This window comes from Eublepharis macularius, chromosome 6 (genome assembly GCF_028583425.1).
Source record: "Eublepharis macularius isolate TG4126 chromosome 6, MPM_Emac_v1.0, whole genome shotgun sequence".
NCBI classification, from domain to species: domain Eukaryota; kingdom Metazoa; phylum Chordata; class Lepidosauria; order Squamata; family Eublepharidae; genus Eublepharis; species Eublepharis macularius.
The window spans coordinates 120,938,396-120,949,834 of NC_072795.1; the positions used below are offsets into that span (position 1 = coordinate 120,938,396).

Sequence of the window (11,439 nt, forward strand, 5' to 3'; positions counted from 1 at the left end):
CAAGGTTGTACCACCTTGTACAATATTTTAGTTGTTCTTCATATGAAAGTTGTTTTAAGCTATTCTGCATGCCAATAATCTTTACCTGTGGACTCCAAAGACACTCATTGCTATTTTTGTTGTGTTAGTATCCCTATTTTGCATCTGCAACATTATGCAACAGGTCCCTTATTCTCTTTACAAGAGGATTGTGCCCGCTCCCTAATCCTAGCATGCCACCACCTAACCCCAATCAAACTTGTCTATGGCTTTGGACGACATAGGCGCATGTTTGGGGGTTGCTAGACTAATGCAATGTCATTCCTTGAAAAAGAATCACTTTACTATCCGTTTTTATGCTTCAATAAACCACAATTATCATACCTTCAATTTATACAGGAAAAAAGGGCAATCACTCAAGAAGTCAAAAATATTGAATTGCTCACACAGCTGAACCCTGAGCACAGTACTTTATTTATAAGACACGAATAAAGGTTTTACCTTTTGAAAAAAGGTTGAAAAGTCTTTAGTAACATTTCCTTTAGCGGCTTTGTTTTTTAAAGCTATCTCTTCAATAGTATCCTGAAGAAATTTAGCCAGTTCAAGCTTCACTCTTAATTCCTTCTTCAGTCTCTCTTCCTACCAAGGAAAAGGATACTCTTTAAACAGAAAGCAGAACATTACTACAAATGTCTCAAGCTTCCTCCTGAAAATAGGAAGGCTAGTACAGGAAGAAAAGTTTGCACTGAGTCTCATTGCTTCAAGAGTATTGCATAAACACTGTGCCACTCAAGAGAAGCAGACAGCATGCACAAACCGCTCCATGTCCAGCAACTGGTTTAACAAAAAGAAAGAGGCAGACTTGAGTGAGATCAGAGCAACCTAGAAATGTTAACATTCACAGACTGATGCTCTTAGCCGCAATGACTAAACAGAGCCTCCACATTCAAAGGTCTCTGACTACCAGTGCTGGGGAGCAACAGCCAGGAGAGGCTTTGGCCTCGCTCCACATCATGCTTGTAGGCCTTCTGGGGCATTTGGTTAGCCAATCTATGAAACAGGATGCTGAACTGGACGGTATGATCCAGCATAGCTGTTTGCACGTTCTTAAGTTTTGAAAGCATACAAATACACCAGACAATTCGGAAAAAACAGGGCTTTTTTCCAGCAGGAACGTGGTGGAATGGAGTTCCGGCACTTCTTGAAAATGGTCACATGGCTGGTGGCCCCGCCCCCTGATCTTCAGACAGAGGGGAGTTTAGATTGCCCTCTGCGCTGGGCAATCTAAACTCCCCTCTGTCTGGAGATCAGGGGGCGGGGTCACCGGCCATGTGACCATTTTCGCCAAGGGCGATTTAAACTTTAAAAAACTCCCCCCTTGTTCCAGCTGACCCAAAGTGACATCATTGTGCAATCTGGAGTTCCATCCCTGAGTTCCACCACCTCTTTTCCCGAAAAAAAAGCCCTGGGAAAATATTAAGTTGTTCTTAGGAAGGTCTGTCTTCCGGACTTCCACACAAAGGAACTAGTTTAAGAGCATGTATCCCTCCACAGAGCTTTAGCCCATGTTATCCCAGGACCCCACCACAGACTGCATTTTACACTAGACACCACCTTTTCCTTACCATCCAATACTTTTTGTGTTAATGAACAGATATGGAAACAGTAATGTGCAAGCACACAAGCTACTTTTCCTTTCAAATGTCTGGGCAAGACACCCATGACAGTAAACAAAGAACAAAGTACCGATATGATTTGGAAAAGCTCATTAATATCACATTTCTGCCATTAACTGTCTCGGTACATCAAGTAGAGTAATGCAAATGATGAAATGCTGCAAAGGAAAAAGCAAAGAGAGTTTTGTGTGTTCTAAATTTCGTATGAACAACAATATTCATATATTAATTTCTTATTTCAGAGCATCCTATCTGCATCTGTAAGATGCCTTGGTTCTACAGGAAGACAATACATTTCTAACTAGTGAATGAAATAATATTCAGCCCCATGTCACTCACATTGTATCAACTCTTCCGCACATGTTTAATCCTTATTTCAAAAGGACGATTTAAGTCATGTACTTTGATCAAGTTTTCTATGCTTCAGATACTCCTGATGGTTTTAAAATTAAGTCTGAGCAACACGAACAATAAATATGGTGATTTTTCATTCAAATAGTTATATACTTCTAATGAGGTTATTTAAAATATCTGTTTTAATACTACTAAAAAAATAAATCAGAATACTACTTAACATACAAACAGCGTCTGCCAAAGTGCCTTTAGATGATGGGATTACTTTCTAGCCCATTTCCCTAGGACCTAATCATAGATACACTTCACTTAAGCGTATCTGTATTAAGTTCAGTTTTCATTTTAAATAGTTTTAAAAAACATTGTTATATTTTTAAAATATTGTAAGTTTTTGTAAACAATTAAAACTCCTCAACTTGGTTTTCATTTAAATGCTTCCTAATTTAATTTTCCGAAGCTCTTAAGAAACACTTTCAAATGTTCATCTTACAAAATGCTTCACCTTAGGAAACTAATGAAGCATTCATTCAAGTACTAACCCATAGGTTAATTACCTTCTTAGACTTTGTCTCAAATGTTGAAGGGAGCATATTGGGGAACAGTTTTAAGGCGACTGGAAGCAGGAACTCCATGAACGGGACAACAAGGAAGACCAGAAAAGGGACCAGCCGAAAGAGGTCTGCGCATATCCGAAGGAACTGCAAACAACAAATTAGGGAATATAATGGCATAAGAAGGGTACTCTTTACCACTGTGACAGCCAATTCTTAACATTCTCTCACCTTGTCACACTCCAAGACTCAATGAGTCAATATGGGATAGGCAATGTATCAACGATGCATTTCATCCTCAGGACTGTGGGACTTGTCTACGGGACAGGACAGAGAACACACACTTTGATGTTTCTCCAGTTGCCAGACCAGAAGCTGCCTTTGGCAAAGGAGAGAGAATGAAGTGTTCCTTCCCTTCCCTTCATCTCCAGCAAGGTCCATTGTTTTGGTGAGTTCTCTGCAGGTTTAGTGCTGGAAAAGTGTACCCTGTCTAGACCTGGCCTGCGCCAAAGATGATAGGAGAACATGGTGCGAGGGGATGGGGGGAAGAGTTGTCAACTTATCCTGCTTTCCACCCAACAGTGCTCCCACACGCACATCAGGGGGCAGAGCTCTGCGCTTATGTTCTTATGTTCACATCATCAGCTCTACACTGATGATGTCGTAAAACTGATGGCTGTAGTTAAATGGCTACAGGTAAGCAAGCAGAAACAAAATCCTGACGAGACAGAAATAATGTTAACTGGGAAGGATGAGGCGCTCTGCGCTTTTGATGGGGTACAGCTGACTCTGTTAAAAACCCTGGGATAATACTTGGTCCATCTTTATTGTTGGAGAAGCAAGCTAATGCAGCAGCAAAAAAAGACATTCTACCAATTCCATTTTGCTGGGGAAACGGTTGACTACCTTGATTCTGCGTATCTACTCACATGGACTCATGCTACGGTTATCTTTTTTTAAAAAACTGATTTCCCCCCCTATGGTTATCTTGAGGATTGACTAGCATCATGCATTCTGCACTGGTCGTAAAGTCAACCCAAACATTTCAGCTGGTACAGAACACCACGGCCGGGCTTCTATCAGACGCTAAGTGGAATGTGCATTAATATTCCCATTCTGCAGACACTCCGTTGGTTCCCAACCAGTTATTGGGTGTTCAGTTCAAGGTTCTACCTATCAGACACAAAGCCCTCCAAGGCACTGGATAGCTGCAGGACCACCTCTCCTGCTGTGTTCCACTGAGACGGCTCCACTCATCTGAGCAAAGCCTTCTGAAGGTGCCATCCTGCAACCAGGTAAAACCAACAATTGCCCTACACTGTGCGGTTCCTACACAGTGCAACTATCTGCCTCGGGTTATCAGAAAGGCCCCCATGCTTCAATCATTTTGTAAAACATGCAAAACATAATTGTTTAGATCATTCTAGTAGAAGGAGCAAAGATGCGATGTTACAGTTCAGCTCAGGAGGTGACTTTTATTAGGGATAAAGTCTTTCCTAGACTGATCTGCCTTGTTGCCTTGAACAGATATGAAGGCATACATTATTCTTTATTCCCCCCCCCACTCTACAATCCAAGCCCAACTGCATTATTTTGTCATATAGATTCAAACGTTAACATATCCTGTAATCTACTTACTAACGGGAAAGCTTTTGCTTATACTTGTAATCGGCTTTGAGCCCCAGTGAGAAAAGAGGAGTAATAATAATAGAATAATAATTCCATGGATTCAATACCTGTCTCCGTTCTCGACGGGATAAAGTGTTGCCATGGAGAATTTGCCAGAGCATACGTGCCGCAATTTTTGTATCAATCCACAACAATCGAAAGCCGTGGTAGTAGTGCTTGAGTTCATCAACAATCCTCTGCCCAAGAGATCTTTTAACTATGCTTTCTTCTACTGTTGGACTATATACAGGGCCTCCTTCTTCCAGCTTCTTATTTTTATCCTTGAGTGACTTTAATGACTTTTCTACAACGGAGTCATCGTAATTAGATTGCGAAGAATGCCAGTGCCGTACTGGAAAATAATACGGCACCTGACTGCCCCTATTAGCAGGAAATGACCACAAGTCAGGTGCTCTCAATGGTAAAAAGTGCCTTTGTTCAGTCCAACAATTATAACCATCTTTTGCAGAGTAAAGGAAAACAGGGGAAACACTAGGACAATATTTAAGATGAATATGCCTGTAAAAAAAGAGAGAATTTATTAGTGAATTTTTGAATTTATTAGTATTTACTTGACACTGTATTTCAGAATTCATCTCTTTTACCCGCAACATCCTTGTGAGGCAGATTAAGCTGAGAGGGCCATGGGAGTATTCTTCTACCCTTATTTATTTATATTCCTGCTGACTCGCTGTGACTTGCAAACTTTTGTAAAATTTGTCAAAATTTTTTTAAGGGATTGCTGAAGAGCAACTGGCAAAAGTCAGTATCTGCCGCTGCCTTCTGCTGATGGATCACTGGATCCAACCCTTTATTTGTAAACACCTCAAATACAAATTTTTGCTGCGCAAGTGCGAGAATGCTTACAGATTAACATAGAGAGCCTCTGTAACTGATCAAATGTTGGATTCGGACATGGAAGAACCAAGTTAAATTCTCCACACTGTCATGAATTTCATTAGGGGACACTGGGCAGGCCTCTCAATCATCAACAAAACCTACCTCATAACCTTGTTGCAAGGATAAAGTGGTGAAGGAGAGCACACCAAATATGCTGCCCTGAACTTCCTTCAGGAAGGACAAAATAAACATGTGATAGGTACACCCTAAGCTACCTCACAGGGTTGTTGTGCGGATACAACGGAAGAGAGAAGAACAAAGTAAGTTACTTTGGGTCCCTTTGGTGAAAAAGGTGGGGTATAAATGAAGTAAATAAACAGGAGACATTCAGAAGCAAAAACACTAGACCAAGGTTGTTAAAGTAGGAAGCTGTAAAACTTAACCAGATACAAATAAGTCTTATTTTAAGCAGAGTGCATTTATACCATTATGCATCACCACGCGTTATGGTGGTGAGATGTCTATAGCTTTGATGGAATCTGAACCATTTATAAAGTGGCAAATAAAATTAACAATTATTTTTGTAAATATTTGTGGAAGCTCAACAGAATGAGCGTTTACATTCAGCATCCCATGAAAAAGCTACCAACTGCAGGAAAAAGTAGCATGAACGCTTACTTACGCATGATTTATTAATCTCAGAGATGTACAGTCAAGACAACCATAATTTCCCAAGGGTCCTAGAATGCAAAAATGAAAGTCAGCATACGGGTGAATCCAGGGTAACCGCATTACTTTAGAGTATATTTAACTTTATAGCAACACATCATGGCAAACCGGGTCAGTTTGGATGCTATCTATAGACAGAAATATGAACATTATGGTGCGAAGGTAAATCAAGTGCAAGGAACTTTCCCCAAACGCACAGAATGCTGAAATATACCTACAGAACAGCCATTTCCACCAAGGTTATTTGCTGTTGGGAAGCAGGCTTTTCCCTCGTTTCCCCACAGCATCATGTTGCATTATGTGCTCTCCCAGGTTTTTCCTGGCTTCCCCCCAATCTTTCTCAAACCTGCTTTGCTCCAAAGTTTGGGGAAAGATCATGCCCAAGTCTGGATGGCTCCCACACAGCAGCCATGCTACCCACAGTGTCCATTTCCTCACCCAGAAACCAAGGGACTTCCTTTATTTCTTTAAATTGGCAACTGAATACTCTTATATTGCTATATCATTATAGCAATATGTGAATTCTCAGTTTTCATCAAAAAGAAGTCTTTTGCACCGTTTGTGGCAGAGACGTAAGAGGTACGACACCTCTACAACAAAGGGGCTAGAGCAGTGTTTCCCAACCAGGGTTCAATGCCAGGGGACTAGGCTTGCCAACCTCCCACCTGGGACAGGGCAACCCCTGCCCTCACCTGCTGCCCTCCAGCCCTGCTCACCTAGCTGGCAGGGAAGGATGGAGGCATGAGGAGAAGTACGTGCACACCCTTCCCCATCAAAGAAGAGCTGAGTGAAAACTGCCCCTTTGGAGGCCGTTTTTACTCAGCTCCACTTCATCGCTCAAAGTAGCTCCTTCCTCCTGCTAATTTTCCAAGACAACAAAGGAGTTATGGCCCATGCCTCCAAAGGGGCAGTTTTCACTTAGCTCCACTTCAGCGCACACCAGGATTCCTGTGTCACACTGAAAAATGAAATCATTTCCTGGTGCAACAGGGGAATGCTGAAGCACATGAGTGAGTACCCTACTGTCGTCCATCCCGCAGCCCCCTGCACCCTGCTTTGGCCCCTGGGACTCCTGGCAACCCTACAGGGGACTGGGGAAAAATGGGGGGGGGGACAGAAACTTGGAGAGAATAACTTGCATTCCAATACTCATTTTCCAATCAAACCCAAACATTTTACTGATTTAACATAAAATGCAAATTTATAAATTAGTTAGCATATAAGATTGTACTGTTTAGCATATTTATGCAATTTAGAAGTATAAAAGTCTTAGTTCTGTTCAGGAAAAACTGCAAGTATACCCAATACTTGAAAAAGAGATGAAAACTGCTGCAGCTTTTGCTACCTTAGCATATGTGTCTTAATTTCTGCCATTTGACAGGTAGACAAAAATAAAAATTGACAGTAGAAAATAAATTCTGTAGTAAACAAAAAATGTATTATCAGGACAGAAGCTCTTTTTCAGTTACAATACTTTGGACTAGCAGCATATTTGCATATCATGTCAAACTCCATAACACTGAACTTTTTAATAATGTGCAATTGTTAAACATTTTAGTACATTAATTTTTGTCAAATTAAAACAATAAAGCATATTCTATACATCCACAGTAGTGTTTTCCAACCAGGGGTCTGCAGATGCTGGGACTCCTCAGGACATCATCAGGGATTTCGCAAGAAACCGTGGATTAAATAAAAATTTTAAACACTATGAAAAATTCCAAATATCTCTCAAAATATCAGTTATTAAGGTTATGTAAACTCACCAACACAGAGACACATATGGCACCGCATATATGATGATGGAGACTGCAATTTAATTACTCCTAAATTATTGTCAAGAAAATGTATTTGTAAAGAGCTACGCATGTTCTCTCTCTCTACATATGTGTAGCAATTCTTTACAAATACATTTTCTTGCCAATAATTTAACAGTAATTGAATTGTGCTCTCTGCAATTGACTCTTTCTAGCCTCTAGATGTTTTCATAGGTAGGGATTCCTCAGGATTAAAAAAAATTAATTTAGGGGTTCTTCAATTGGGGTTGGGAAACACTGGTATACATATATGGAGGTATTATCTAATGCTTTAGACTGTTATATATAAAAATTTTCATATCACACATTTTAAGTAAAACTGAGTATAACATTCCTTACAAAAGGGGGGGAATCATTTTTTTCAATGCTCCCCCAAATTTTCTAGTTTTTTCATTGGAAAAATTGAAAAATCTTCATATTTTCATATTATACATTTTGAATGACAAAAACTTTGTTTTAAGAACCATTTCCCTCATTCCAAAAAAACCATATAGCTTGCAGGAATTTTCTTCAATGTCCCCTAACATTTCCTCAGAAATAAGTCCTCAGAAAAAATTGTACCTCCCCCACAAGTTTTTCCTATTTTCTCTCCAGCCCTTCACATCTCTAATATGGATAAACATTTCAATAAGCATCCATAGCTGATTTTGTTTGCTGTATCTTTACATACATTTTTAACAGCATTTACACACATTTGTCCCAAGACATCCTCCTTTATATAAATTGAGAAGCATTCTATACCCACCATTATGTTGATCAGTAATACGTTTTACAAAAGAAGACATGCTTTTGTACATGGCTTACAGTACTTAGAGCATAGTCATTACTAAAAACAGAATACTTAGATGTACTTAAGACAATTTAAGAATATGTGCAAGATGAATTTAGGTTAGCGGCTTGATCTGACAGATTAGCAGCTTGGGTTTTAGAAAGAACACAAATATTAGCATATTCTGAAACTCAAACTAACCCCACAATAAAACAGAGGGGAACTCTTAGTAAGCAACAGTAACGGAGGGGAAGCACTTGATAAGAAAATATAATGCAACCAGGAGTTGCAAGAGAAAGAATAGCCAGAATTGGGGCAATAACCATTTAGAGACCCAGCTGTCCTGGCTCAGATGTCCCAGCTGCAGGGCACAGCTAAAGATAGAGTAGCTCTGCCCTGTCTACTTCCATCTTTATTCCTTCATCCCCATGCCTAACTCTTAATTCGAATTGGGAGGGGAGTCCAAACCAATTAACGCCACAGTCTTAAGATTACCCAACTTTGCACGTACACACATACACAAGCAAGGGAGAGCCACAAAAGAAAAACTTGACCAGGAAGAAGGTTCTTCCAAGAAAAACCGGGAATCACAGCAGGGTTGACCTTCGTTAGCAATTGGATGGGAGACCTCCAAGGAAGGCCAGGGTTGCAGAGGCAGGCAATGGCAAACCACCTCTGTTAGGGCCAAGCTACACATGACGAATGACACTTGAACGGCAAGTGGATTGAGTGGAGGGCAAGTGAACAGGGAGAAATACACTTGCCATTCAAGTGTCATTCGTCATGTGTAGCTTGGCCCTGAGTCTCTCGCCTTGAAACCCGCACCAGGGGTTGCCGTAAGTCAGTTTAGACTGGAGGGCACCTTCCCCCACCACCAGTCAGGGGCGACAAGGGGGCACCTACCACCAACCCACGAGAATCTCGGTCTTCTTATTTTTGAACAGGGGAGTTTCTACCCTCGTGGAAGGCCTTTCTGAAAACCTGTGGATAACACCTGCAACCGCTTTTGCCTTTGCAAGTGACAGGATTTCCGAGCCACACCGGTCTACACGTGCCGCCGGGAACTGCACCGCTGCCGCCTGGCCTCGCCTTGTCAGCGCATCACCCCTTGCCAGAGGGCGGCTAGACACGCCCGAGACAGGCCCCGAGTGACAGGGGCCGTCGTGTCCGCCTCAGCTCGCGCGTCGTCCCGCAGCCACTTCGGGCTCCAGGACCCCGCCGGAAAGGCGCTTCCGAGCAGCTCCCCAGAGCAAAGGCGGCGGGTGCAGTGCCCGCGCCGGCGGCCTTCGGGGTCCCCGGCCCGCTCGCCGCCAGAGCCTCGGCTCCAAGGCCCCGAAGGCCGCAGCAGGCAGGGCCGGGACGCGCTCCGAGCCGCCGCGCCAACCGACCTCCCGTCCCGTCCTCACCAGCCTGGGGCTCTCTCTGCAGCCGCCGCGGCAGGCACGACGCCCGCCGGCCGCAACGCTTCAGCAGCACGAACGCCATCGGCACTCAAGGCCCGCCGGCCGGCAGCCTGAGGAGAACGGGGGCACTCCTCTGCGCAGGCGCGCAGGGGCGGGGAGGAAGTCGCCCCGCTGCATGCTGGGAAGTGGAGTCTTCTGAGCAGAAGCTGCCCAAAGGAGTCGCCCAGGAAGGAAAGCAAGAGCCTCAGGCAGCTTTGGACTTGCCGCGGGGTGCATTTATTTTGAACACCTGTAACCTATTTAATTTAAGAAGCAATAACAGACATATATTATTACTTTATTTTTATTTAAAGAACTGATAGAGTTCGCGTCTGTGATAGTGACATAAGGCGGCTACCAATAATCATAATGCTGTAAGATGGAACCAGTAAAGCATAATAAAATACAAGCATGCACTATCAGTAACTGCCTCCACAATTAAGAAAATAAAGGGAGTGGGTAAAAGTCGGATCCAGATGATTTTAAAGGGATCCTCATGAATTCATGATTTTTGCATTGAAACAAAACAAAAAGGCTGTCATGTTATATAGACCCCTGTCCTAGTCTACAGACAGCACCGAAACAATCATGTGCTCACTGATCCATGGCGAAAAAACAACGGATCCTCATGGATTCTCTTGATTTTTACACGAGACCACCCCAAACACACCGTATCATGTCTATTGCCACAAATTCCATCAAAAAATCATGCACCTACTGATCCGTGGTGCTGCTATGGTGCAAAAAAAAATGCTTTAAAAGCATGGATTCTCATCGCATTGCCATGAAGCGGTGGGTGCATGATTTTTTGGGGTGCAATGGACATGATATGGGATTGTACGGCGGATTTTGGGGGACCTCAGGTAAAAATCCAGAGGATTCATGAGGATCCGTGCATTTGAAGCAAGTTTTTGCACGGTGGTGTTGCCACAAAGCGGTGAGTGCTGATTTTTTTTGGTGCAATCTGTCAAAAGACATGATATGGGACTGTATGGTGAGTTTTGGTGTGATCCCATGTAAAAATCGAGAAGATACATAAGGATCCATGCTTGTCATGCAGGTTTTGCGCCATGGTGATTCCACGAAGTGGCAGGTGCATGTTTTTTTGGGTACAATCTGTGGCAATAGACATGATATGGGATGGTATGGTGGATTTTGGTGTATTTTAAACTGAACTGTGATTTTTTACCGAGTCTGATTTTTTCTCTGCCCCCCCCCCCCCCGCCCAACCTCGGCTGATTTACACTCGAAATGTTCGCGACGAAATCCACTCTCCGCCTTAACTCCTTCTCCTCCCTTGGAATCATCTCACCCGATATCTGGAGAAGTGAATATGACTCACGAAAGCTCAAATAGAAAACAACGTAGTTCGTCTTTGGGCGCCTCTGGACTTTTGGTTTTATTTTATTTTGGTAAGGGAGAAATGCCACCGCCTGACGCGACAGAAGAGAGCGACCGCTTTCCATCGACTACCTCGAGCCAAGACCGTGCTTTTCCCTTCCTGTCCCGAAGGCGGCGCTGCGAGAGGGGGAAAAAGGAAAAGTGTCCCGGAAGTTGCTCTTGCTTTGCTCGCGTGACGTTACACGCGCTTGGTGGCCCTTGGCGGCTCGCGCC

General features: G+C 42.9%; 1 protein-coding gene across 2 annotated transcripts in view; it reads right to left on the bottom strand.

Annotated features, from left to right (window-relative positions):
* LETM1 (leucine zipper and EF-hand containing transmembrane protein 1) overlaps positions 1 to 9,889 on the bottom strand; it is a 32,880-nt gene extending 22,991 nt beyond the window's left edge. For both annotated transcript variants that reach the window (XM_054982601.1, XM_054982600.1), the window contains exons 1-5: positions 9,790 to 9,889; positions 5,751 to 5,808; positions 4,297 to 4,747; positions 2,564 to 2,707; positions 481 to 618 (exon numbers count right to left, since the gene is read on the bottom strand). In XM_054982601.1, the coding sequence (XP_054838576.1) occupies positions 481 to 618; positions 2,564 to 2,707; positions 4,297 to 4,747; positions 5,751 to 5,808; positions 9,790 to 9,868 (870 nt within the window). In that variant the 5' untranslated portion in view covers positions 9,869 to 9,889. The remainder of the gene's footprint in view (positions 1 to 480; positions 619 to 2,563; positions 2,708 to 4,296; positions 4,748 to 5,750; positions 5,809 to 9,789) is intronic.
* Between the last annotated feature and the right edge of the window lie 1,550 nt (positions 9,890 to 11,439).